The 26,900-nt window shown below is 49.7% G+C and overlaps 7 protein-coding genes across 7 annotated transcripts; 4 read left to right on the plus strand and 3 right to left on the minus strand.

The window, feature by feature from the left end:
* Nucleotides 1-2,554: 2,554 nt before the first annotated feature.
* On the plus strand, nucleotides 2,555-3,049 carry Pdw03_6506 (uncharacterized protein; the record flags this gene model as incomplete). The annotated part of the gene is made up of 1 exon (XM_066101367.1): nucleotides 2,555-3,049. The coding sequence occupies one exon, from the start codon at nucleotides 2,555-2,557 to the stop codon at nucleotides 3,047-3,049; it is 495 nt and encodes a 164-aa protein (XP_065956450.1).
* Nucleotides 3,050-4,014: 965 nt separating this feature from the next.
* Pdw03_6507 (Ferulic acid esterase) lies at nucleotides 4,015-5,668 on the plus strand (the record flags this gene model as incomplete). The annotated part of the gene is made up of 2 exons (XM_014679933.1): nucleotides 4,015-4,372; nucleotides 4,425-5,668. 2 exons carry the CDS (start codon nucleotides 4,015-4,017, stop codon nucleotides 5,666-5,668), a joined length of 1,602 nt encoding a protein of 533 aa, XP_014535419.1.
* A 500-nt stretch (nucleotides 5,669-6,168) lies between these two features.
* Pdw03_6508 (putative feruloyl esterase) lies at nucleotides 6,169-7,466 on the plus strand (the record flags this gene model as incomplete). Its single annotated transcript, XM_014679932.1, has 2 exons — nucleotides 6,169-6,666; nucleotides 6,726-7,466. The coding sequence occupies 2 exons, from the start codon at nucleotides 6,169-6,171 to the stop codon at nucleotides 7,464-7,466; spliced, it is 1,239 nt and encodes a 412-aa protein (XP_014535418.1).
* A 3,027-nt stretch (nucleotides 7,467-10,493) lies between these two features.
* Nucleotides 10,494-11,864, plus strand: Pdw03_6509 (uncharacterized protein; the record flags this gene model as incomplete). Its single annotated transcript, XM_066101368.1, has 2 exons — nucleotides 10,494-10,958; nucleotides 11,304-11,864. 2 exons carry the CDS (start codon nucleotides 10,494-10,496, stop codon nucleotides 11,862-11,864), a joined length of 1,026 nt encoding a protein of 341 aa, XP_065956451.1.
* A 5,322-nt stretch (nucleotides 11,865-17,186) lies between these two features.
* Pdw03_6510 (metalloprotease) lies at nucleotides 17,187-19,508 on the minus strand (the record flags this gene model as incomplete). The annotated part of the gene is made up of 1 exon (XM_066101369.1): nucleotides 17,187-19,508. One exon carries the CDS (start codon nucleotides 19,506-19,508, stop codon nucleotides 17,187-17,189), a length of 2,322 nt encoding a protein of 773 aa, XP_065956452.1.
* Nucleotides 19,509-24,790: 5,282 nt separating this feature from the next.
* Nucleotides 24,791-25,275, minus strand: Pdw03_6511 (uncharacterized protein; the record flags this gene model as incomplete). The annotated part of the gene is made up of 6 exons (XM_066101370.1): nucleotides 24,791-24,838; nucleotides 24,900-24,915; nucleotides 24,962-24,996; nucleotides 25,052-25,080; nucleotides 25,136-25,172; nucleotides 25,231-25,275. The coding sequence occupies 6 exons, from the start codon at nucleotides 25,273-25,275 to the stop codon at nucleotides 24,791-24,793; spliced, it is 210 nt and encodes a 69-aa protein (XP_065956453.1).
* Nucleotides 25,276-25,788: 513 nt separating this feature from the next.
* Nucleotides 25,789-26,763, minus strand: Pdw03_6512 (putative proteasome subunit alpha type-4; the record flags this gene model as incomplete). The annotated part of the gene is made up of 5 exons (XM_066101371.1): nucleotides 25,789-25,928; nucleotides 25,993-26,411; nucleotides 26,494-26,533; nucleotides 26,609-26,678; nucleotides 26,740-26,763. 5 exons carry the CDS (start codon nucleotides 26,761-26,763, stop codon nucleotides 25,789-25,791), a joined length of 693 nt encoding a protein of 230 aa, XP_065956454.1.
* Nucleotides 26,764-26,900: the final 137 nt, after the last annotated feature.

Genomic DNA, 26,900 nt, shown 5'->3' on the forward strand with positions numbered 1-26,900 from the left:
TCGGGAGGACACTGAGAGGGTCCAAATCACTGATTTTAAATTATCGAACTAAAGATTATATTTTGGAGCTCACTCGAAAGATTCTCAATTGATGAATTTACTTAGGGCTTTAGGGCTTTAGGGCTTAGATGTGTAAAGCACGGCGATGGGGGCAGTGATCTATATGTAGAGAACATATATTTCCAGATCGATGGCGCTCATTGTTTCAGTGTAACATCCACCCAAAAGCGTGACAGAAATAAATGACCAAAATTACATCAAATGACAAATCAGGTTTATCGACGATTTATGCATGTTTTTGGGTATTTTGGGCAACCCGCGAGTACCCGCCAAGAACCTATGGGCGGGTTCATCAAGGCCAAAACCCGCGGTGGGTTGCCCATGGGCGGGTAAGGAAATTGAAAACCCAACCCAAACCCGCGTTTGGCGAGGTCTACCTTTGCCCATCGTATCAAAATCAAAACACCGGTTGTTTATTGAACATCCGTTCTTTAAACATGCCGTACCCAGTTATCCTAGTCACATTCAGTACCGACTGTCTTGTTGCTAGTGGAGAAACAGCCGGATTAGTGGTTGCTTGCTGTCTCTCTGAGGACCCAAAAACCAATGTCGTCGCTTTGGAGAGCGGCCCTGATGCCTCGCATGACCGTCGAATTTAAGAATCTGAAGCGTGGAGCTCCTTGACTGGATCGTAGCTTGACTGGAAAAGGAAGATTGTACGCCAGGTTTGTCGTCTCTCATGTCCAAGGCAAGGAGAAAGTTGGCGAAAGCTGGCTTATATCATGGCCTTCAAGTCCGGCTTCAACAATTGATAGCTAGATTATCCTTTAGGGGAGGTTCTTGGCAGGTCCTCGGCCGTCAAGGGGCTGGTGTATACACCCCTGTCGCCAGCTGCAACCAATGCATATGCACAACTGAGAAATTCCAACTGGAACAGGGAGAATTTGCAACCTTATCTTCAAGGATCATGGCCTTTCAACCCACCAGAGCCAACCCTACGTGTGACTGAGCTTGAGCATGATTCTACTCATAGGCCAATCCAAGTTGCATTTCCTGCCTTGGACGACAGGAAGAGCCTTCCCCTCGGAGAGCCACGGAAATATGCATTCAAAAGCTAGGAAAATGAGTGTTGCTTGTGATTATTGCAGGAAAAGGAGTGGCCGGCACCCGTAATTTTATAGCGACCATAGATCCCCGCCTCAGGCCTTTGCAGCAGCGCGGACAACGAAGATGGTAGATTGGCATCCCAGCGTGCCAATGTGAATTTAGTAAAATGAGGAACAGTTCGTCAGATCCTCTTTTCCTCTCCTTTGAGTAGGACTTCAGCAACTGGAGCAGAGTTCTTATTTGATGGCGAGATCATGAATATTCGGGTACCATAAGAAGTCATCCTTGCGGCTGGTGCTTTCCACACTAAAGCTACGGGAGCTTTCAGGAATAGGCACCAAAGATGTTTTTAGCCATCTCGGTATCCTGCTAGTTAGTGAACAACCAGCGGGAGGCGGGAACCTCCTAAACCATGTGATGAACATGTTTCCTGTTTCCCTCAAGCCACATTCAGACCTTGAGGGGATTTCTCTTTGTGCCAAGGGTGTGCCATTTGCACGCCTCTACTATGAAGAGCAGAACAGGCTCTTTTCTGGGTGCTCTGAGTCCATGAGCTCACCGAGGCAGGTCATTCGATCAATCCTAGATGTCAACCCACGAAAATGGCCCCCCTAGGCCTTAAACAGGAACCTTGGTTTTTGTTATGGTCCAGTGGTAAAGTACGCTGTATTTCGTTCCACACTAGACCATCCTGATGAAGCTTCTGCGGTGCTCCTCATGACTGTAATACCTGGAAACATGGTAATTCTAGGGTTTTTCAAAAGCTTCCCTCTTTGCGAATAAGCAGTCATATCCCATTGGCGGATGCCAGTGAGATGCTCACTAATGACATGCGATACTTCAGCGATGATCTAGATACAGAGATCCTGGCTCGACTTGTACAAAGCTTGTATCATCTAACCGCAACTCAAGCTTTTCACGCATTATTGTAGCCGATTTCAGGTATAACGGGCTTTTTGAAGCACCCAAAGAACAGTTGCGCGAAGCGGCCGTATTATCTTGTCACCATGGATGCGGCACTGCCGCTATGCTTCCCCGCGAAGCCGGGGATGTCGTGGATCAAGATTGAGGGTTTATGGGACGGAGAATCTAAGGGTAGTTGATGCGATATTTTTTTTCCCACGTATCGTCAATGTGAACCTCATTGCGAAAATGTATGTGGTAGCTGAGCGGGCTGCCGACATCATTCGTGGGGTCTGTAGGTCTGGGACGATATCAACGGTTTAGATTGTGAGATCTAAGTAAAATTCCTTCTTTTCTCTTGTCGCCCCAGGAAATATTTGAGAAAAAGGAGGTAAAAGAGGAAAGGCAAAGAACTCAGTGGCTCCTTCTCAGCCGTCAAATTACGTTTGCAGTTCCAGAGTTACTCCAGCCATAACCATACCTCAATCTCTGGATCGCTCAATCACCCACTTTCTCACCCCATTGCCATTACCCCGAACTCTTCATGAACGAACATATCCTCTTTGTTATGTTCCCGATGATCGGTGTCCCTCTTATCGCGTTGGCAGCAGCGTGGATCCAGCACATTTTTACCCAGTTTCGTATTTGGATTATCGTCCGAACAATAGAGGCCATTACGAAGGATATAGAAGCCTCTATGAGCAAGCTGAGAGCACGGAAGAAAGAGATCACTGAGCTCAAGAAGCAGATGAACACGGAATTATCGGCTTGGGAGAACCGGCTGCGCACGATTATACGCGACCCACCAACCTCAGAGCAAGCTAAGGTTACGCAAGACGAGAAAGAGAGGCTTAGAACTAGGGTACTTGTGATTCAGCAGAGGTTCACCGCTCTATTGAACGACTTTGAATCTATCAGTGTGGCGCTTGAGAGACAAGCTGACAGGCTGCAAGCCCTTGAGGAAGAGCTGCACCAATATCGGTTAATTGACACCACTGTTTATCCACGTCTCTTGCTTTTTACTGACAATCATGCATAGCGATAAATGATCAGACTTCCCGCATGACTGGCGGTTGGTCTCGGCTGGACTTTTTGACCATTTGAGTGCAGTCTGCATGTACTCGGGTTCCACATCTGCAGGTGTCTAGCCCAAAGCCTTTGCGTCACTATGGCCAGTGAACATATCAATTCTGGATTAATCAAGGAGGTTGTCCAACCATTGTGCACGCACATAGTAACAATGTAGACGTCGCTTGTAAATTTTGCCTTGGTCATGGAGCCCCCGCCATCGAAGACATGCCGACGAACAATTTCTAAAGTTTGGTGGAGCTGTGGACTGAGTAAGCATTTGCCCAAAAAACATTTCATGTCATGCTGATGTGAGATCGGGATCTAACAATACACCATGAAGCGCCTAGCAGTATTAGCAGTCTCCATGTGAGGGTCGGAAAGAGCAAGAGCCGAGATATATCACTGTCCCAACACCCCAAAATCAAAGGAACTCGACACGATGTGAGCACCTTCAAGGTCATCCTCTAGATTCTACTAAATTAGAACCCAGGTCCCTACGTGATGAACTGGAAGTGACAAGAAGTGCTGATTCCAACAGCCATGATCCGAAGCAGGGTTATTCTCCTCATTTGTGCAGATCCCCCGGAGAGAAGAATTCCGTGAGCCATTTTCGGTTTCTCTTGACCATCACCCCGCTGTTTTCTTTACTTCAGCTTGTGAATGCTCTGTGTTACTATCATCCCCACATCGTGGCATTCCTCATTCGCTATTGCCTCTAATCCCCACTTGCTAGGTACTCGGCCAAGCCTCGGATGTTTCAGCCTTGACTCGATCTTCGGAAATTTCTGGTCTTGACATTTGCCGTCTCCAAGTCTATAAACGATAGCTGGGCGACGATAAAGCTGCTATAAGAACAGGAAACAAACTTAAGAGCCATTTTTCACTGGTTTGCAGATATCGGATAGTGAGCATTTTGCAACGTCTCTCCCCAACATGGTTCGCCTTCATGGAGTGCCCTTGTTGGCAGTCATGGGCTCACTTGCCCCGGCTAGCCAAGATATCATGAGCAGTCTCGATGAATTTCAGTCCAAATGTGTCAATTTTGGTGACCGAATCGACCTTCCCAATGTCAAAATTAACTTTGTCGAGTTTGTGCAGGGAGGCACGAACTTGTCCTTGACAGACAATCCACCTAGCTGTGGTAAGTCGAGTCAGACAGTCTCTGTAGACCTGTGCCGAGTCGCTATGGCCGTGTCAACCTCGGACAGCAGTGAGATCACGCTAGAGGCTTGGTTCCCCCATGAGTACAAGGGCCGTTTCTTGAGCACCGGAAATGGTGGCATCTCTGGATGTAAGTGTTGTTTCTGAAACAAGCATGTTAAGACGTGCTAATCTGAACACAGGTATTCAATACTATGACCTTGCATACACTGCACAACTAGGGTTTGCCACTGTCGGCGCCAACAACGGCCACAATGGTACCTCAGGAAACCCTTTTTACCGCCAACCTGAGGTAATCAAGGATTATGCATACCGCTCCGTTCACACCGGAGTTGTAGTAGGCAAGGAGCTCACTAAGCAGTTCTACGACGAGGGCTTTAAGAAGAGCTACTACCTCGGATGCTCCACTGGTGGCCGCCAAGGCTGGAAGTCTGTTCAAGAATACCCCGACGACTTTGACGGGGTGGTTGCTGGTGCCCCAGCCATAAACCTGATCAATTTGTTTTCATGGAGCGCACACTTTTATGCCATCACTGGCTCGTCGTCTTCCGAAACATTTCTGTCCACGGGTGAATGGGAGATCGTCCACGAAGAGATAATCCGCCAATGTGATACCAATGATGGCGCGGAAGATGGAATTATCGAAGATCCCGATCACTGTAGCCCTGTCTTGGAAACATTGACCTGTGACCCCACTACTACAAACAAAACAAGCTGCCTTACCAGCACCCAAATCAACACCGCCCAGCAAGTGCTATCGCCGTTGTATGGAATTAATGGCACCCTGCTATATCCCCGCATGCAGCCTGGATCCGAAATCTTCGCCGCACCTATAATGTACAATGGCAGACCGTTCCCATACAGCGAAGACTGGTACCGTTACGTTGTCTACAACAACCCATTCTGGAGCGGGGCCAACTTCACATTGAACGATGCTGCTGTGGCTCTCGCTCAGAACCCGTACAACATCCAAACATGGGAAGGCGATCTATCTTCATTCCAAAAGACCGGCGGAAAAATCCTGCACTACCATGGCCTTCAAGACCAGCTGATTAGCTCTGAGAACTCCAAGATGTACTATAGGCACGTGTCAAACACTATGCAGCTACCTCCGAATAAGTTGGATGAGTTCTACCGTTTCTTCCCAATCAGTGGTATGGGCCATTGCGGTGGCGGTGATGGTGCTTATGGTATTGGTCAGGGCATCAGCACTTACTATGGGATCAATCCGGAGGACAATGTTCTTATGGCAATGGTTCAGTGGGTTGAGGAAGGCAAGGCACCGGAGACTGTTCGCGGCGCTAAGTTTTCAAACGGCTCTGGCTCTCAGGTCGAGTACAAGCGTAAACACTGCCGTTGGCCTCGGCGCAATGTGTTCAAAGGTCCTGGGAACTACACCGATGAGAACGCTTGGCACTGTGTTTAGGCTTGCTTGCCTTTGTTGTGCATAGGAACCTTTCCAGCGATTTAGAAATACCATCGGGGTATCCTTAGCTTTGATCAATTCAACTCATGTCTGATGTAGAAAATAGGTTTTAAACAGGAATGGAAAGACGTCATATCGGCAGAAAGCAGACGGAAGTCATCGGCAAAAACGAGGAGCAGTGGCAGACCGCCTAGCTGACTGCCCCGGCTGAATTGCAGATCAGTTGAGCTGTGCCACTACAACTTCCGCTATCGTTCCTCCTTTCTATATCCTCTTTAAATGAAACACAGCAAATTTCGAAAGAAGACAACCTGTTACCAACCCTACCAGCCTGCGCACGGATCACCACTCGAGGCCCTCCATCGAAGCTACCCTCCGGAACGCGTGTATAGAGCGGCGACAATCCCGCGCACTCTTGAGTTCCGAGTTCATACCTACCCGTGACCCGTTCGACCCACCAGTGCACCTCTCCAGCCCCATCCGCAATTGTAGCTCCAGACATGGACCAGTTCGCACAGACTCGTGGTGCCGACGACCTGTTCGACGATGAGATCATCCCGATCTCCACGGTAGTGCAACCGGCGCAGACAGAGGTCGTTGCCCCCGAGCCAGGGCCAGAGCCAGAGCGACAGGAGGTATCTATACCCGAGAAGCCAGCTCCCGAGCAGTCAATTTCACGTGGGGAGACTCCGCAGCGGGGCCGTGGTGGTGAACGAGGCCGGGGACGACGGGGTCGGGGCAAAGGAGGGCGCGGTGGACGAGAGGAGCAAACCCGGTCAGAAAGCTCTCCGCGCAAAAAGACTCCTGTCAATGCGTCTGCTGCTGATGCGCGCGAGGCTGCTGCTTCGAAGTCGAAGCCTGAGAAGCCCGTTGAGCCTAAAGAGCAGACCGCCCCGGTCGAAGAGGGTCATGGTGAAGATCTGACTGCGAATGGCGCTGAGGCCGCGCGTGTGCCAGCTGTTCGCGGTGATCGGAGTGCCACTGGGGGCCTGAGAAAGGTGTGCTCTCCTTCTCCTATAAAGACAACGAGGGTGCACAGCTAACTGTTTACTTCCAGCCTAAACTCACGGAAGAGGAACTCTCTAAACGAATTGCCGCAGCCAAGGAGAACGCTGTGAAAAAGGCTGCTGCCCACGCTCGTGCCGAAGCTGATCAGGCGTCATTTATGGAGCGCGAGCAGGAAGCGGCGAAGAAACGTCGCGAGGAACTTGCGCACCGCCGCATGATGGATACTGAACGCGAGAAAAACCGACAGCGGAAACTCAAGGCCCAGACAGGACGTGAGTGGGACTCGCAGAAACGCGAGGAAGATTATGACCCCCGCGGTGGGGGCAGCCAATTCAGACGCGGTATGCATGGCGGCGTGTCTGGTACCGTGCGACGAAACTTCGAAGACGCCCGTTCAGAAGATGTTGTAGATCACTCAGGTGGTAACCGGGGTCGTGGAAGAGGCGGTCGAGGTGGCCGTGACCGTGGATCCCCGCGTACCCCTCGGGGAGACCGGCTGCGCAAGGGCTTAGCTGACAGTATGTTCGCAACGGAGAGCCCCGCTGCGCTGGCGTTGGATGATAAGAGTGCATTCCCGGCTCTGCCCGAGGGGCCCAAGAAGACTGAGACTAAGAAAACTGAGCCCAAATCTGCTCCCACGCCGGAGACCAAGGTTACGACTCATAGTAAAATCGAGTCTGAACCCGAAATTGCTCCTGCAGCATTGAATTCACAAACAGCAATGGACAAGTTGGACTCTACGTTTTCGCCCATTACTGGAACTTGGGCAGATCAGTTTGAAGATGAGTGATGAACTGTCTCACTGGTAAATTACTTTTTGGGGGGGGGTTTTGGTTCTTATTGGGGTTTAACGATACTCTTCCCGCATTCACGACATGAACAGACTCCTGCTTTCCTCACTTGCAATTTGATATCCCGCCTGTCCTGGAGCCTTTTATTGGTAGCTGGAATGGGTCAGATGCAAAGATTCGCCAGCATTACATATTTGTACATTGCCGCTCATAGCGTCCACTACTTTCTGGAATGATGACTTGTGTTATATTTTTACTTCTGAGTGATTTTAGAATAAGCACAGTCGGCCCCTAATGTGGTCTCGGTCCTTGCCGATGTCCTTTAGTAGTTTGATCCATTTGGATCGAGATAATGTAGGGAACAATATTCAACTTTTTTCTGCAGTTGAAACCTCTTCCAGTTCACAAGGTCCCAACCCTACCATGTCTTGATCCCAATCACGCAGAGCACGCCGCCGCTGTCGCGGCGCATCACACTGTTTCCTTTCTGTATCTGGAGCCCAAAATCTGGAAATCACCGCATTAAATGTTCATCCCCTGGGCCGGTAGTACGTGGGAGTCCTTTCTCTTTGCAAGCAGGGCTGGATGCTGCGAGATCAAAAGGCTCACACAAGCAATGACAAAGACGGCATACAGATGATGTTCGAAAGAAATAGAGGACATTTCTTGGTACATTCATTCCGTGAACCACTCGTCGAAAACCATACCCCTTTCGTGTTCATTTGGTGGTCTTTGGAAGATGCGTTCGAAGCTGAAGGTCTTAGGCTCACCATGGACGTGCCCATTTTCGTAATTGGTTCTCCGAGTTAGTTGAAAAATTAGTCTCCGGGCCCTCTCAGACCAGGAACTTGTTTGGGCGATGTCCCTCAGTCCAAATTTCCAGATTTCAATGTCAAATCGCCATGTTGGCTCGCGAGTGGCAGTGATGATACCGATGATCTTGATGATATGCCCTCATCCGAGTTGCTGTACCACCACTAAGGGCAGTCTTCCATAGCTGGTAATGTGATTTTGAAACTCCGACGTCAAGGGGTGGAATCTGCTGATCAGTCCATCCCGTTTTCAGCAATCGGGGTCAGCCCCGAGGCGGCGTAGAGGTCATGATGTGCCACAGGAGCCCTCTCAGCGACCTCCCTCTCATCGACGAGTCCCTCATCCAAGATCCCTCCGAGTTACTGCCAAATTTAAATAAGTCGTGGACGTGACCAGGCTCCTTGGAAGTGTCAAATCTTTTGACGGCCTTCACTCTCTTCCCATTTCGGTCCAGAGTGACTTCACCTTGTCTAATATCTGTTGCGGGACCACATCACGGCGATGTTGCTTTGTTGTATATTGATTCTTTGAGTCGGGTTCAGATGCTTGACATCCATCGATCGATCCATTATATCAACCATGTCTGGTAAATTCGGGAATCAAGGTGCCAATAGAGTGGGCCTGAGAATCAATCAATCAATCAATCAAAGTTCAATTAATCTGTTGCAGTCTAACTAGTTGCGTATGACTATGCAGGCGCTTCTCCAACCGAAGCAAGAACTCAAGACCCAACGCCGAGCGGGATCGCTCCCAGAGTATACAGATGATGCCGAAGTGAGGAGTGCAGAATCAGCCATTCCCGTAACCCGTTCAACCCATACCCGCAAAACCATGCCCAACCCCATACAAAAGAAATGATTTGATGAACGCAGTGGAGTGCTCCCTCCACTTCAATCTCACACTCCCTTCTCACCTCCATACCTCGCTTCTCTCTGCTTCCTCCCCTGCCTTAGGTTCAGTTGATGGTGACGTTCTTGGTGGCCAGTTCTTTGGCATATTTCGTATCCCTAGCTAAGTTTCTCGCGTTATAGCTTTATTCTCGTCATTGTCTAATACCTATCTTCTTCCACACCTAGATCTATTGCCGTGAGGCCTACCGGTTCGTCGTCGTCCTCGATTCTAGCGTGTCGGAATTGCTGGAGAAGACCTATTTAGTGTATAAAGTTGACCACGTAGCGGGTGGCCTGCGGGTTCGAAACGATCTTGTCGTAATCCATCTCGTTAATCCTAATATCCCACAATTGCTTCCAAAGCTTTTTACACGGAATAGTATACCGGGGACACTATATCAGGATATATTTTGGCGTCTACGAGCCCTCGTCGTATAGACACCGGTCTGTCTCAGCGGCCTTGATTTTGAATAAGAAATGTCGAAGCCCGATCCGTATTATACGTATCTAAATCGGAATGGCACATTGCGGCTTCGATAGCCCTTCGTATAGTCGAAGTGTCTTCTTGTTCGGCGCTTACACTAAGCGCTTTATCGGCGCGGAAGTCGTCTCCCGCTCCCACTCCCGCTCCTACCGCTCTCTAACTCGTTAGCGTACTACTCTCTTAGCTACTGCTGCGAGGCGGATTGTCGGTTTTCCCGGATCGCCGCTCCTAGAAGCGCTGCACCTTTTGCTTCAGTGTCGGTATATTTATTGCCGCTCACCCTAACGTGTGCGGGGATCTACCTAATAGTGACTATTGTTGGTTCTTATTAGACTTAGTGTCACGGTGCGAACCGTGATGCTTAGTTAGAGGAAGATCACGGCACGTGATCTCCGACCTGTTTATCTGAACTTCAGTTCTAGATCCTGTTGTAGCTCTTCGAGCTACGTCTTGTATATTAGCCTGCCCCTGCCTGTGCCTGTACCTGTCAATGAGAATCTGATCTGTTACGACCTGTCCCTGCCAGTCATCTCCTATCATACTGTCAGGGTGCGGGCTGGCAGGACGGTATGATGGGAGATGACTGGCAGGGACAGGTCGTAACAGATCAGATTCTCATTGACAGGTACAGGCACAGGCAGGGGCAGGCTAATATACAAGACGTAGCTCGAAGAGCTACAACAGGATCTAGAACTGAAGTTCAGATAAACAGGTCGGAGATCACGTGCCGTGATCTTCCTCTAACTAAGCATCACGGTTCGCACCGTGACACATACCGTCCTGCCAGCCCGCACCCTGACACTACGTAGCTCCTACCCCTAGGAGTTGACTGTCTGAAGATGTCTGAACCAGCCCCGCAACCTCCGTTCCTGCCCAGCGACCTAGAACAATTCGCCGAACACGCGAGAGACCATCCTGACCAATGGTTCGAATACTGCCGCCGCGCGTACGACTACATTGAGAGCACCCAGTCCGAGGCGACCAACGCTCGCGAACGAGTGGACCTAGCCGAACTGCAGCTACAAGCCGCGAGGATCAAGATCACCCGCCTGTCAAGCGAACTGACCGCAGCTGAGCGTGATCACCTCCGAGATGTCGCGGTCCTGGAATACCAGAAGAAGCTTTATGACGAAGCGCAACAGAACATTGCCCGTATCGAGGCTGCACGAATGTGTGCAGCCGAACTCGCCATCCCGACGGGGAATACCGTACCTCCCCCTGTCCCTGAACCTGCCGCTGAGCCTGGTGTAGCTGCTGCTATGGGAACGCCTCCGTCGCTTACTCCCGAATCTTCCGGCTCCCACGTACGATCTGAACGCCTTCCCGACCCTGACAAGTTTGAAGGGGACCGGAAGGATCTCCGCCGATTCTCCTCCCAGATTAAGGAGAAGCTGAACATCAACCGCGACCGTTTTCCGACCCCGCAATCCCGAATGACCTATGTCACCAACCGTCTGAAGGGCATACCCTATGCCCAGATTCTGCCTTACATCCGCGATGGCATCTGCCAACTGAACGACTTCACCGATATCCTGGACATCCTGGAACGAGCCTTTGGAGACCCAAACCGTGCCCGAAATGCCCGAAACGAACTGTACCGCCTCCGACAAGGAAACAAGGAGTTCAGCCTGTTCTTTGCAGAATTCCAGCGTCTTGCCATGGAGGGCGAGATGCATAATGAAGCCCTACCCACGATGCTCGAACAAGCAATCAACCGAGAACTGAAAGGGATGTTACTGCATCATGAACCGCCTAAGGGAGACTACCTCGATCTAGCGAGGTTCCTCCAGAACCTGGAAAACCGCCGAGTCCAATACGACAGCGGTCCGTCGACCGCCCCACGGACCTACTCTGCTGCCATAAGAACCGCCCCGAAAGCCCCTGAACTGAACTCTGGTAGACCCGGTCCTGAGCAGGCCGCTACCACCCCGCCTGTGAACCCTGACGCTATGGACCTGTCCACCACCCGCCGACGATTCTCCCCGTACCGTCAGCCATCGTCCCATTACGAACAAAATGCCTGCTTCCGCTGTGGCTCGAAGGAGCACTTCGTCCGAGACTGCCCGCAAGCCGATAAGCGCCCGCTAGCGGCTCGCCAAATGAATATCCTCCCCCGTTCGCCCTCTCCGATCAGCAGCCCCCGCGGCCGCTTTACCCGTCCCCGCTCGTTATCTCTGGAAGACTCGTTAAAAGGAGTCAGCCTGGCCTAAGCCGCGACCAGGCCCTGCAACCGCGCGTTATCCGTTTATCCGCCGCCGCTATGAACGGCCTCTCCGTCGAAGAGGAGACCCGCCGTTCTGATCTGATGATACTGCCTGTTACACTGAACCAAAGAGAAGAAGAGTTCCCGAGCTATGCTATGCTAGATTCCGGAGCTGAGGGGAAGAGATTCGTCGACCAAGAATGGGCTCGAGAGAATGGTCTTACCCTCATACCACTGACGAAACCTATCCAACTGGAAGGATTCGATGGACAAGAAGCTGAGTGTGGGCCGATCACCCACTATGTCCAAATGCACATCCGCATCAGCGATCACCGAGAGAAGAAAGCCTGTTTCCTGGCCACCCAGTTGGCACACTACCCGATCGTGTTAGGCCTTCCGTGGCTGAAAGTACACGACCCCTATGTCCGTTTCGCTGAACACAGCATTGAATTTAACAGCGACTACTGCCGAAGGAACTGCAACATACCCTTGCGGAGCGCGAAGATCCAGGCGCTCCACGAGATACCTGTAAAGTCCCGTCCGAGGAACCTGCCTGCACGACCAACTGGTCTCGAGAAACGAGACATTGCAGCCGTATCGCTAGCTGCGTGTGCTGCGTATGCAAGAAAGAAATACAGCATGTTCGCAATTACAACCGCGGACATCGAGACTGCACTGAACCCCAAGACCGACACTGAACCTGACCCCGTGTCTGCACTGCCTGAAGAGTTTAGAGACTTCGCCGAAGTGTTCTCACCCAAGGAAGCCGAGCGCTTGCCACCCCACCGATCATACGACCACAAGATGGTCTTACAAGAGGACAAACCCTTACCTTTTGGGCCCCTCTATCCCATGTCCCGAAATGAGCTCGAGGTCCTGAAAGACTGGATCGAAGATAACCTGAGGAAAGGGTTCATTCGGCCCAGCTCCTCGCCCGCTGCCTCGCCTGTTCTGTTCGTGAAGAAACCCGGCGGAGGTCTCCGCTTCTGCGTGGATTACCGTGCACCGAACGCAATCACTGTTAAGGACCGTTACCCGTTGCCGCTGACCAAGGAAACCCTGAATAACCTGAAAGGGATGAAGTTCTTTACGAAGATTGATATCATCTCCGCCTTCAACAATCTGCGAATTGCGAAGGGACAAGAATACCTGACTGCCTTCCGTACGAGATTAGGACTGTTCGAATCTTTGGTGATGCCATTTGGTTTAACTGGAGCCCCCGCATCCTTCCAACGATTTATCAACGACACGTTACGAGAGTACCTGGACTGTTTCTGTACTGCTTACCTGGACGATATCCTGATTTACAGCCGCACGCGTGCGGAACACATAGAACATGTACGAAAAGTCCTCCAGCGCCTCCGAGAGGCAGGCCTGTTCGCAAAACTATCGAAATGCGAATTCTGTGTGTCCGAGACGAAGTTCCTTGGTATTATCATCGGTGAAGATGGTATCCGTATGGACCCCGACAAGATCGAAACGATCGTGAACTGGAAAACACCGACCTGTCTGACTGATGTGCAAGCCTTTATTGGTTTCGGCAACTTCTACCGCCGCTTTATCAGAGACTTCTCGAAAGTCATCGCCCCGCTCGTGAGACTCACGAAGAAAGACGTCCGTTTCGAATGGACACCTGTCTGCCAGCTGAGCTTCGAAGCCTTGAAGAAGGCGTTTACATCTGCCCCGGTTCTGAAAGCGTTTGACTGGTCCAAGGAGATAGTCCTGGAAACAGACGCGTCTGATTTTGTCTCTGCCGGTGTACTGTCTCAGTACGATGACGCTGGAATACTGCACCCTATCGCATTTTTCTCGAAAAAACACTCCGCCGCCGAGTGTAACTATGAGATATACGATAAAGAACTGCTAGCCATAATCCGCTGCTTCGAAGAGTGGCTGTCACGGTGCGAACCGTGATGCTTAGTTAGAGGAAGATCACGGCACGTGATCTCCGACCTGTTTATCTTGAACTTCAGTTCTAGATCCTGTTGTAGCTCTTCGAGCTACGTCTTGTATATTAGCCTGCCCCTGCCTGTACCTGCCTGTCAATGGGAATCTGATCTGTTACGACCTGTCCCTGCCAGTCATCTCCTATCATACCGTCCTGCCAGCCCGCACCCTGACAGTGGCGTCCCGAACTGGAGGGCACACCCTCGCCCGTGAAGGTCATAACTGACCACCGCAATCTGGAATATTTCACGACAACGAAACTCCTGAACCGCCGCCAAGCCCGATGGTCTGAATTCCTGTCCCGGTTTAACTTCAAGATCACGTACCGTCCCGGAAAACAAGGTGCAAAGCCCGACGCCCTGACCAGGAGGTCAGAGGATATCCCTAAAGAGGGGGATGAGCGCTTAGCGCATCAGAGCCAGACTGTTCTGAAGAAAGAAAACCTACAGATAAACGTCACAACACGACAGAGAAACGGAGTCACTACAACCACTCCACCTGAACTGCCAGACCTGCCAGAAGAACCGCCTGCTACCGCTGAAGTCCCGCCTACTATCACTGTTCCGCCCGACATTGCCGATCCGCCCATCACCGCTGCTCCTGAAACAAGAGTCCGATTCATCGAGAACAACCTGCCCGAACCACCATCTACGATCAAGGATTTACTGCTGGAAGCCTACAACCAAGATAAAGTAGTACAATCTATCCTGGAAGCGTTAGACAAGAACGCTAGCCGTCACCCTGAGATTACACTTGCCGACTGCGAACGAAGAGGCAACTACCTCTACTACCGGAACCGCTTGTACGTCCCTGACAACGATGAACTGAAAGCTGAAATACTGCGCCTGTGTCATGACAAGCCCACCGTGGGACACCCTGGCCGGTCGAAGACCTATGAACTGCTGTCCCGAGAATACTACTGGCCTAGAGTATACCAGTACGTGAGCGACTGGACCAAGAACTGCCACACCTGCCGCCGTATCACCCCCGCCCGAGAAGTCCGTCAAGGGATCCTGAGACAACTGCCCGTACCTGAGAGAGCCTGGCAAGATATCAGCATGGACTTCATCACGCACCTGCCCCTGAGCTACGGTTACGACGCCATCCTAGTCGTGGTAGACCGTCTGACCAAGATGAAGCACTTCATACACTGCAAGGGAACCTGCAACGCTGAAGAAGTCGCCCGCCTGTACACCCGTCATGTCTGGAAACTGCACGGCCTGCCAAATACCGTTGTATCTGACCGAGGACCCCAGTTCGTGGCCCAATTCTGGAAACACCTGACAAAGCGCCTGCGAATCACCAACCTGCTGTCAACCGCTTATCACCCGGAAACTGATGGCCAGACTGAACGCGCGAACGCCGTACTGGAACAATACCTCCGAGCGTATGTGTCCTACTTACAGGATGACTGGTCTGAATGGCTCCCGCTGGCCGAATTCACTGCAAACTCTCATTACTCCGAGAGCACCCGAGTTTCTCCATTCTACGCGAACTATGGGTTCCACCCCCGCATCGGGTTCGAACCATCCCAGCCTGCCAGTCACCCTGCGACCCGAGACGCGGAAAAGTTCGCTACACGAATGCAAGAACTGACTGAGTACGTCCGCGCCGAGATACTGTCCGCACAAGCCCGATACGAAGAACAAACGAACCGTCACCGCGCCCCTGCCCGCCGATACCGTCCTGGACAACTGGTCTGGCTGAACGCCAGGAATATCCGAACCCTCCGCCCGCAGAAGAAACTGGACTGGAAGAACCTAGGCCCCTTTAAGGTCCTAGAAGCTATAAGTGCACACGCTTACAAGCTCGAACTGCCTGCTAGTATGAAGATCCACCCTGTGTTTAACGTCAGCCTGCTACAGCCTGCCGCCACGAACCCGGTAAATGGACAAGTTACTGAACCCGCGCCACCTGTCGAAGTCGAAGGACTGGAAGAATGGGAAGTTGAAGACATCCTAGATTCCCGCTGGGAACGACGAGGCCGAGGAGGCCCGCGTCTGAAGTACACCGTCAAATGGATTGGTTACGACGAACCCACTGAAGAGCCTGCTGAATACCTGGACCACGCCCGCGAGATCATACGGAACTTCCACCGAAGATACCCGCACAAGCCTCGCCTCGACGGAGCTCGGCTCTAAGGGAGGGGGTACTGTCACGGTGCGAACCGTGATGCTTAGTTAGAGGAAGATCACGGCACGTGATCTCCGACCTGTTTATCTGAACTTCAGTTCTAGATCCTGTTGTAGCTCTTCGAGCTACGTCTTGTATATTAGCCTGCCCCTGCCTGTGCCTGTACCTGTCAATGAGAATCTGATCTGTTACGACCTGTCCCTGCCAGTCATCTCCTATCATACCGTCCTGCCAGCCCGCACCCTGACACACAGTCTTATCCAGCCTAAGTCCTTTTGAGGGTATCAGGGAACGATGCCAGGTAGAGCGCCGAGCAGATCTATACCGCAGTATTGGTCTGTTCGTTGGTGTTGTCAAGTGATAATATAGTTAACGAGTCAACATGGTTCCAAAGGTAAACACAAGTAACAATGTATGAAAATTGAAGACGAAGAACTAAACTAAGTACATGAGGGAGTTGTCAGGGTGCGGGCTGGCAGGACGGTATGATAGGAGATGACTAGTAGAAACAGGTCATAAAAGATCAGATTCCAATTGACAGGTGCAGGCAGGGGCAGGCTATTATACAAGACGTAGCTCCCAGAGCTACAACAGGATCTAGAACTGAAGTTGAGATAAACAGGTCGGAGATCACGTGCCGTGATCTTCCTCTTACTAAGCATCACGGTTCGCACCGTGACAGTATATATCACGAGGTTAGTAGTGTTTACACTGTTTATAGTGCTGCAGCACTCCCGCTATAGCACTGTAGAACCGAACCAAAGGCCTAGTGCTGCCGTAGCACTGGTGCTATAGCACCGGTGCTATGGGACTTGTCAAGGCCTATGTACGGCAGTCTCATGTAAATTGTTTAATCTGGCCGTGTAGGATCGTATTATGATATACAGGCAAAATTTACACAGGCGGTCTGAAAGGCGGAAACTGATTTCGAAAAATACTCTACCTGACATGTAAACAGGGAGAGGATACTATGCCATGCCATAGATCATTGTAGAGGTCATCGACTCAGTACGGTTGCCTTAATAAACGATCTGCGCTAAGGTCTTGGCAGCGGGGCCAGAAAGAGTGTCTAAGAATTATCTTGTTGCACCGGTTTCGCAACGTACTGTACTAATCTAGCAGCTATCAAGCTCAACTCCATAAATGAAAGATTGGCATAAGGATGGATAGATGTTACCAACGACTTTAGACATGATTGGAATTAAATTTATAATGTGCACTGTTATTGGACACCTTGCGAGTCCGTTCACTAGAACCTCACTTGTCTATTCCAACATCGCAACTCCTGCACTGCTTTATTCGTTTCTCTCGCGAAACCCGAAAGCAGCTTCTCATCAAGTCCATCATATGGTGTCAGTTTTCGTTTGCCATTTGGTGAAATTATCCCCAAGATGGGTCGTAAATCGATGATCTCGGCCATCTCAAAATCAAAAAAGACCACCTTTTTGCTTTCTGGATTGTACAACCAATTCCGCGGGGCTGGATCCTTATGAAGAACATTCAGACGGTGTATCCCTGAGAGTGACTCTTTCATCTTAGCAATTAAGCAATTCTGAGTCATTTCCTTGAGTGCTAGGTCAAGAGGCTGTCCACCCGGACTCAATAGCATCATATGTTTAAGAATTGCGATGCCGTCGTAGCTGTACGGATGAACCAAGTCGATGCTTCCAAGATAGAAAGGGATGTATATGCCTTGGATTGGACGTAGCTTATCGTATATAGCAGCTTCGTGCCGAAGGTGTTCCGAGAACTCTGGGACGGTGCATTTTGCAGGCACAGTGTATCCGTGCGAGGATAACGTTACTTTCAAAAGAGCACCACAAGAACCATGTATACCCAGTACTTCACAATCGGCATTGACAGTCTTAGACAATTGATGCCGCAACAGCTTGATGAAAGATTTTGCGTTTATGACATGACGCGTTGTGCCATGATCAAGGAAATTGGGGCAAGCCTGATCTAGCTCACCCCCATAGAGCAATCCGCGTAGACAGTTTAACGTGCAGTAGCGCCGGTTGTTTTCTGCTGATGATCCTTGCGTAGCTGGCGTATGCGTTGGATGGGTCGGCGGTGGATGCCTCCGTTCGATGTTGCGATAAATGCGCGGATCGCGACTCGGCGTGTGGGGGTCAGGTTGGTCGTCGTCTGAATTACCTTGTGCGTCTATTGAATGGCAACTACCCACGATCAGGTTGTGTCGCTTGCGACGTAGTTGTATCGGAGACATTCGAAGAAAACCATTTGTCCGTGGAGGGCGATATTCGGAGGACGGTACCTCAGCATCTGGGATACTGCCCAGAATATCTGCGACAACCACTTTCCACCTTGGCAACGAGTTGATTGCTTGCTGCCTCCAAGCCTGGTTCCGAGGCCGCAACTTGAGCGCCTGGAGGGTGAAAGCAAGAGACTGTCCCACCGCAGTTAAATGCAGACGATTTGGGCCACTCGAATGGGGGTCCCAGCCAGTGTAATCCCCAACATCTCCCTTTGGAACAGAGAGGTGGTACAAAAGCGTCCCAGGATCTTCCCCAATTCGTAGATAGATATCAGCTTCGCCAGTACTTAGGACTCCCATTTCCGTACCAGCGCGAATCATATAGTCATATGGCTGCACGAGAAGCCCAGCAATCGCGCGATGGAACCGAACTTTTAGGGTCTCGTTTTTTTCTTGCTCAACCACTTTATCAATGTCCATATCCTCTAGCCCTTCATAAATATGGCCTAGTTTCACCTTATGCGGAGACTTATACTCCTTAATATAGGCTGCAATGCGATGGACCGATTCGGATGATTGACTGGGAATGTTATAGACGCAGAATTGGTTAGCACCAGGCCTACTGCTTCGTTCCGGAGGCGGGGTTCTCGGGTCACGCGTTGCTGTATTGCTTGATGCGCTTTGTTCTTGGGCAGCTAAACGCGGTGAACGTCGCCGGCCACGAATATCGATATTCTGCATTCCCTCCTCAAGTTCCCGCTCAGGGCTTAGTGTATTGGAGTGATTTTCAAAACGGATCGACCCTCTTAACCCAAATACTTGTCGTAGTGTTGGATCATTGTAGAGCTCTTCGATGATTTTCGAAATATAGTCCTCAACGGTCTGGCGAAGAAAGTGGTGAAGGTCAAGTTCGGAGCCGACGAGCTGCCGTCGAATGCTTTCTCCCGTTTCTTCCAGGGTATGAAGGGAAGTGAACAGTCTGTCTTCCACAAGTGATGAATCCATCAGCAATCGCCAAATATCCACTTGTTCTTTCGCGAAAGATCCCCAAGCTTTAAGTTTTCTGGGGCGCAGTTTGTTGGTCGCATTTACGGGATCTCCACACGTGGATTTTGTCTTATCCTGCTGAACTCCAAGACCGAGGAAGAGGTGGGTATGGAGACCATCGAGAAATGTGGGCAGGCTGGTTTTTAATGTCCTCTCCCGATCCTCTGCACGAAGACGTTGCTCCTCTACCCAAAGACGTTGCTCCTCTGCACGAAGACGTTGCTCCTCTGCACGAAGACGTTGCTCCTCTGCACGAAGACGTTGCTCCTCTGCAAGAAGGCGCCGCAGCTCGTCAAGTTCTGTGGACATTCTGAATCCAAAGTGTTGTGAATGGCATTTTCGAAGGTGCCGGGGTCCTTGTTTACCTTTACTCAAGGCTCACGTGATAATTTCACGTGTGCTGTGAGATTCTGTAGGGATCGCATGGTTTCTATTGGATAGTGCTAAACACTATGTCCCAACCTAGTGCCTATACCGCAGAGCCTTCTTTACTTCCTCCGAGCTCCCAATAAGTCATTATACAAAGCATTCCAAAGCTAATTTTTCTAACCTCGGTCAGAAAATTGACAGTGGTATTAAGTCATTGTACATACAATCAAATTACTTAAAAATACAGAGAAAAAATGCGCAAATAGTATATGTCACGAGGTCAAGAAATTCTACTTACTAAAAAGGCCCACGGGCGCCCACGACGCCCAAGGCCCGTGGGCCCTAAGGGTAGGGCCCGTCCATGGGCGTATATCCATAGGGCCCATTTCCCGCTTACACAAGGCCCGTGGGCAGTGCCCACCCGCCCGTCCATGGGCGATGTCGCAGTCTAGGTGTGTTCGTGTTAGAAAACTAGGTTGCAATACATAGTGTAGGCCATGTAAAACCTCGGTGTCTCGGCTATCCTATGACAAAAGTACGAAATTAGTCATTTAGATCCCACATAGATTGCATAAATAGGGAATTTTGTTATTTTTAGTTAGCCAGAGAATTCTATACCTATCATTTTGAACCAATTCATTTCATATTGTCCGATTTCTGTCACTTAAGTATAGCTAGTGCCTGTAGATAGTTTCTCTCCTTCACCAGGCATACATAGATTTCCAGTTCTATCTACAACTTCATTTGTTGACAGCCTACCATCTCTCTCAAAGCCTCATTTTATTGTCACTCCAGTGTTTAATAAGCAAAGTTAGTTGACAAGCTGCAGACGATTGAATTTCCTTTCAGGTATGGTTCTAATCTAACAACCACACATTCTCTCTCCGCAGACGCGTATTTGCGCTGATGCATGAAGATGTCCAGCTGCTCGCTTATACCAAATTACAGGTCTTAAAAATCAATGCCTGTTATAGATGAGATAGCGTATTTTAGAACCCGGGTCAATTGTTTTTAACCCAGATCTGTTAGTGGACTCTACTTCTTCTGGCCTTCCACTTGCTCCGTATAAACTCTGTTTGACTCTAACTTGCTTCAAATCTAGTGCTGATTGCAGGAGTATCAAATGTCTATATCATACCTAGTAACTTCATATCATGTAGGCTGCAAGGCCTCCGGAAAACTATACAGCAAGCTCTTGCAACTAGTGTTTGGAGCAGTCGATACAGACTTGTTGAGAGTTAATGTGCTCTCTTCTTTTCCCTCGGATTCTACAAAACTCACGGTCCTCGGCACTCAAAGTGACTGGTCTGAAAGAGCGTGTGTTTGCTATTGGTGCTGTTTCAAAGCTGTGTTTAAAGATAGTAGCTTAAATAATACACGACGAATCAACAGGTAGTTAGATCGCGATACAATACATAGATAGACAGATTTCTAAGCTCCAGCCGCTCGTCTTTTCCCAATCGCCAGGCAGCACATTCAGATTTTGTCTAGTTGTAAGCATATCTATAAAAGCAGGTTGATGAGAATTTGGAGAGCAAAACAAGACAAACTTTACTCTGAAACATGTAAGTATACAAGTATACATACTTCCATGCTGAGGGTGAATGACTAAATTTATCTCAACATTGTTACCTATGAGAACCAAGTCCCAGGTGCCATACTTCGTCGCCCGTATTGGGCACTATATCCAATGTAGGTTGTGGCAGATGATACCAGAAGAAAAAGAAAAGGAAAGAGACCCCAATAGAACAACGTTTGATGCTGTCCTCATGATGTATGCTGCAGGTGGAGCGTCTGGGTATGGGAGGAATGACACTAATCACTGGGAACACGGGAATCTGAGGGCCCACTCGGAGAAGGTACATGCAATCTACCAATAGAGGTGGGCATAGGCCTCACCATACGCAAGTGCTGATGAAATGCACATACCCCTTTGACTTAGGACGGGTGGGGAAAGGTGTCGTTAGTTGCATTCTGCTGACATCCCGGCTGACGGTTAACATTGGACGATTGTGCCGGCTGCAAATGAGGATAAGTCGATCGGTTGACCAATCCCCATACGCCCGAGGAAATGCAGGCAGTGGGCTTTTTGCTGTCCAACAACCGAAGAGAGCGGTGCCCTCAACGATTTGTCGCCGGTCATAGGCAGGCGCGTGTAGGGTACGGGAGCCTCCGTTTACTTCCAGATCACGGGATCAGAAGAGCCTGACGCTGTGGGGGCCAGTATGCGGGTCATCGAATTCAATTTTGACGTTCATGCACGGGCTTTCCAGATTGATAGCACTTAAAATCGGCATGGGGTAGCTCTAATCAGATCAACAAAGCTCTAATATTTTACCCGGTAACTTCGCTTGTTGGGTAGAAACGACAACTGTGCTTTTTTTTCACACCATCGGCCTGACCCTTGGGAGGAGAAAGGTTGGTACACTAAGAATGGGCGAGAAGATTTCGGCGGTAAGACGGAGCGAGAAGCGAAAGAGCAGGGGGGCTTCAGAAGTTGATTCGAGAGATTCTTGGGCCTGGATGCAACCAGCTCGCCGTAGCAAAGAATAGACCCACCAAATGTGACAGCCATATTGCGGCTATGAGTTACCATCCGGGATGCCAGTTGCCAGCTCAACATCTGACCACGGATCATCTCTCTGTGTCAAATTCTGGGCAGGATTGAGCGGCATCCACCGACGATCTCTTGTCGCATTAGTATACTGCCCAGAACAATCGGGGAGACCAGCAAGCACGGAGTTCTGCATGGTTTTCTATCCCATCTTGGCAATCCGTCATATTTCGTCATTGTCAGTAACGTTAATGGCATCAGCATCCTCGGTGGAACTTGCATATAATCCCTAAACGGCGATCCACGGCCTTCGACCCAGTCCTCGCCAGCAAAGATCGATGCATGAAACCATAATAAAACGTGCCACGTCAGAGTCTCTGAGCTTTGGTGCAGCAAGATGTGGACTGTGCCACGGTTCGTGTCTGTGGCGAGCGCCATACATCAATCTGATCCTATCATTCCAAAAAAAAGCAGCAAGTAGATGATGATAAACACAGAGATCAGCGGGGGCAAATGCATGATTCCTCTTTGCAGGAGTGAGAGATCAGCTGAGCGAAAATGCATATCTCGCCTGCATCCCTAATTTCTGGGATTGGTACACGAAATTTCAAGTGCATGGTCTGTGTCCTTGAACCCGACTGCCAATGATCAAGCCTCAAAAAATCTAGCATTGCCACATAAGTGAGGGCTATTGGATGAAAGCCACGGACCGGAAAGGTGCGGCAGGGTGGAAAGACGACCAAGTCTAAACTTTGATAGACTGGCGAGTAAAGCTCGGCAGAAATAACGCTTGACAGGGGCTAATGGTTGCAACCACATGCCGAGACCCAATATGGACTTCCATTTTTGCCCAACAACAGGAGACTTGATGGCCATGAAGACGGGTGAAGGTAATAATTCGGGTTGTATGCGTATGCATTCACACAGACAGCAGTATCGGATAGATACTTCTGCAGACAAAACATGGTGTTCAGTCAGACTTCCGCGTCAGTGCTCAATGATTGATGAGGCATTCGGCCAATCAGTAATTGCAGTTGTCAAAAAATCCGCATCAAGATAGAACAACCAATTGTGGTGGAGTCACAAGTGGGGTGCAGAGTCCCATCACATTCATGAAGGGAGTAGCTTTGCTCTTGCATAGAGACAGGGTTATCCCTGGACATAAAAGCCTGATTATTGCATCGACACGACAGCTGGCAAGCACCGGGGCCGACTCGGCCATGCAGGAGCAGCCATTCAAAACGCAAGAGAATCACAGGAGTGTGAGTCCATACGAACAGCATCCACATGAAATCGGGGAGAGGCAGATGGCGATGACATAACTGCTGTAGTCGAATCTGGAAACTGGAGGATTGTAGCGCTGAATTGAGGGATTTCCGGCCCATTGTACATCATCACAATGAGGAGGGAATCTCCACGGCTGAGGGTTGCATGCATCCATGAAGCAACCGGTTGTTCATAGTGGCTCCATCCGAGATATCATAGCCATCATACCGTCTCCACTGGCTGGAGAACTGCTCACAGCCAACCGGATCAACAGCCAGGCAGGTGCAATGTGAAATTCACGGACTGGAACTACGGATGATAAGCCATCGGGCATAGACCAAAGTCGATCAGCAGTGGGACGAGGCAAATTTGGGAGAATAAAGCCGTTGCATAGAAATCTCGCCCGAAACATAAATAGTCCTGTCAATGCCCCCATGACGGTGTGAAATTCTCAATCATCCCGTCAGTTTCATTATTCAAGTCTGAAATCTTCAATCCAGGCCAATAGATCTTCTTCACAAGAAAGATTGGTTCAAAATTGGTTTCAAAATTGCTGAGCTTGCCAGGTCCTTAAGCAAAAGCTCAGACAAAGGCAGGCCTATCAATTCCGACAAACGCGGGTGCACTGTCAATTGCAACCAATAGCAACCCGGCATTCAAACTGAAACAAAGACGGAGAGCTGTGAGCAAGTGGGTTATGTCGTACTTGCAGATTGAGCAGCACTGACAGATCTGATAGGCATGTGCTTTTACAACCAAAAGAGATATGCGTGTGGAGACTGGAGCTGGACCAGCTTTGCTCACCGATGCAACTATGAATATCGCACCGGCGAGACATGCGGTATGAGACTCGTCAACATGACTGAGAATGAGAAGATCAATTGTCGACTCTGCGAAAAAATCGAAACCAAAAATCGCAGGCGTAGTGCCGAAGTTGACCGTTTGGACCGGTGGAGGCGAGAAGGTGCCACACTTGTGGCCTCAATGGATCGGTCTCTCAAACTCATTATCGACTTGGAGAAAGAGATCCGCTCCCTGCAGCGGGAGCGGGACGACCGAAGGAGCACTCTCCTAAGATAGAAATGGCTTGAATTTGTGATACCAGCGTTCTTTTGGTTTCCTTAATTTGTTTCCCCCCCCCCCTTTTTTCTTTTTTGAGATAGGTGGGCAGTAATTGTGTTGACTTGTTACAGGCCTATCGTGGCCAATTGTTCCCTTTTTTTGTTTGCCTGTCATAGTTTTCTTGAGGGGATTTGCAGCGAGTTTCATGTTTCACCATATGTCCGTGACATCAAGTCCAAATCGAGTTTCTGCAAGGTGATGGGGGAACCATGCCGCCTTTGAAAGATTGAGAAAAAAGTTGATTGGTTCAGACTTCATATTGCATTCTGGCCATAGGCTGTTAAGCTCCCAAAAAATGACAATAGGGACTAGCCATGTCATAAGCGCCCTGTTTAAAGGGTGAGCGGTTCGCCGAGACAGATCAAGTCTCACATAACTAGGAGTGATACCTGCTGTAACCAGACACTTATAAAAGCCACTTAGGCCTGACAAATTTTAATTGGCCATTCACAATCGAGATAATGCTTGAAACGAGAGCAGTGGTGTCTGATGTTTGGCGTCAGAGCGAGGACACACGGTATGGAACAAATTCCCCCCTCACCACATCCCCACACGTGACGAATCCCCTGCCTAGATAATCTAGTAAGATAAACCTGTCACAAAGACGGTAGATCTTGAGTAGGACCCCAGAGAATAAATGAAGGAAAGTAAAAGGAATTCTGCTGGAAGGTGTTGTGAGGAGAATCCAGGGCTAGGTGGGCCAAGGTGGGTTTCACTCACTTCCCTTGCTCTATAACCCCCAGGACCTGTGAGCAACTCCAACATTGCAAACCTTCAACCCAGCTCGAGAGTTATCTATTTGATCAAATTAGGTAAAACAGTGAAAGTTTCAGTAGGTGTTGGTGACATTGACAAAATAGTGAAAGAGAAATGGGAAAAAGGTAATAGAACCCAAGAACCCAGAATGACGAGGTTGGGAACTATGTATCATGGCTCCATCATCGGAGAATTCACTTCTGCTGGCTATGGCCTGCATGTCCTTTAACAGCACTCATGTCTCTTTAGCCTACGTGTTCCTCTCTGTTTCAACATCCTAACGGTAAACAGCCTCAAATTGGAATGCAGAACTAAAAGGAGAGCGCTGAGACTGGGCCAATGTGCATGCCACGCCACAAGAGCAAAACACCAGATGCAGCCATAAACAAAACGTGCGCGAGAGATAGAGGACCAAGATTTTGCTTGGACATAAAGTGATGCTTAAAACAATGTAACCGGATGATTATCGTCAAAGTATTGGATTCGAGTATCTGAAATGGAAAAAGAACAAGAGGATTTAATCTATTTTATGTCACCAGCCTCGGGCTCGTCATCAACCTTGGCCAGCCCTTGTTCCCGGAGAAGGGAATCAATCTCATCCGCAGTCCATAGGTGATGGTAGATCTTGCCATCTTTGGTCTTGCCCACTGTTGCGAACTCGACTGCGTAAGGTAGAAACGTTAGTATGATGGAAGCAAATGCAGAAGCGACACCCGAAAAACTCACTCTTCTCACTGCTCAGCTTTGTGGAGTCCATAGTCTTGCTCAGAACTTTGACTGCCATAGCACAAGCTTCCTTCAGATCGCAGTCCTCCTTGTAATCTTGCTTGAGAAGACTCTGAGCGCTTGCATTGTTTGCACCAACGCTCGTCGCTTTCCAGCCTCCGTAATTTCCACTGGGGTTGCTCTGGTACAACTGGAATTGACGGAGGTGGTCGTAACCGGCGTAGATGAAGGAGACACCGAACGGACGGAGACCTCCGTGTTGGGTATATCCTTGCTTCAAATCACACAGTCGGCGGACAAGCTGTTCACATGGAATGTCTTCGTTGTACGTAAGGAGGTAGCGTTGGGCGTTCTGGCGAGCATAGTTGATCAGAATGTTGGCATCGGCGTTCATGCCCGCAACGGCGCAGATCATGTTACTGGAAAGTATTAGCTACTTATCCAATATTAAGCACAGTAGATCCGGCTTTTTCGATTGAGATCAAAGGGGGGTTGGCATACTCGTTGATTGTGTAGAGCTTCTCAGCGGAGGTATCCTGCTCTAGCAGCTTACTGGTCACCTTCCTCTCAGCAGCGAGGACAATTCCATCCTTAGCTAAAATACCAAGGGCTGTACCGGCATGAGAAATAGCCTCAAGCGCATATTCAACCTGGTAGAGTCGACCCTCTGGGGAGAAGATGGTGGTCTTTCCAACAGCGTCATAGGTTAGCTGGAGCAGCACAAAAGGAACGACGGTGTGCACAAACCCTCGAATCGTATCTCCGAGACATCGTGTATGAATAATATAAAGCAACAAAAATCAAAAAGGAGCCAAAGGAAAGGGTTGATTGTGCGAGAAAGGTGGTTTGAAATGGTGATGATCGTTGGTGAAGACGTTCGAAGCTCCAGGCAACTCGCCCTGGCGCGT

The sequence above is a fragment of the Penicillium digitatum genome, chromosome 2 (genome assembly GCF_016767815.1).
Source record: "Penicillium digitatum chromosome 2, complete sequence".
Classification (NCBI taxonomy): domain Eukaryota; kingdom Fungi; phylum Ascomycota; class Eurotiomycetes; order Eurotiales; family Aspergillaceae; genus Penicillium; species Penicillium digitatum.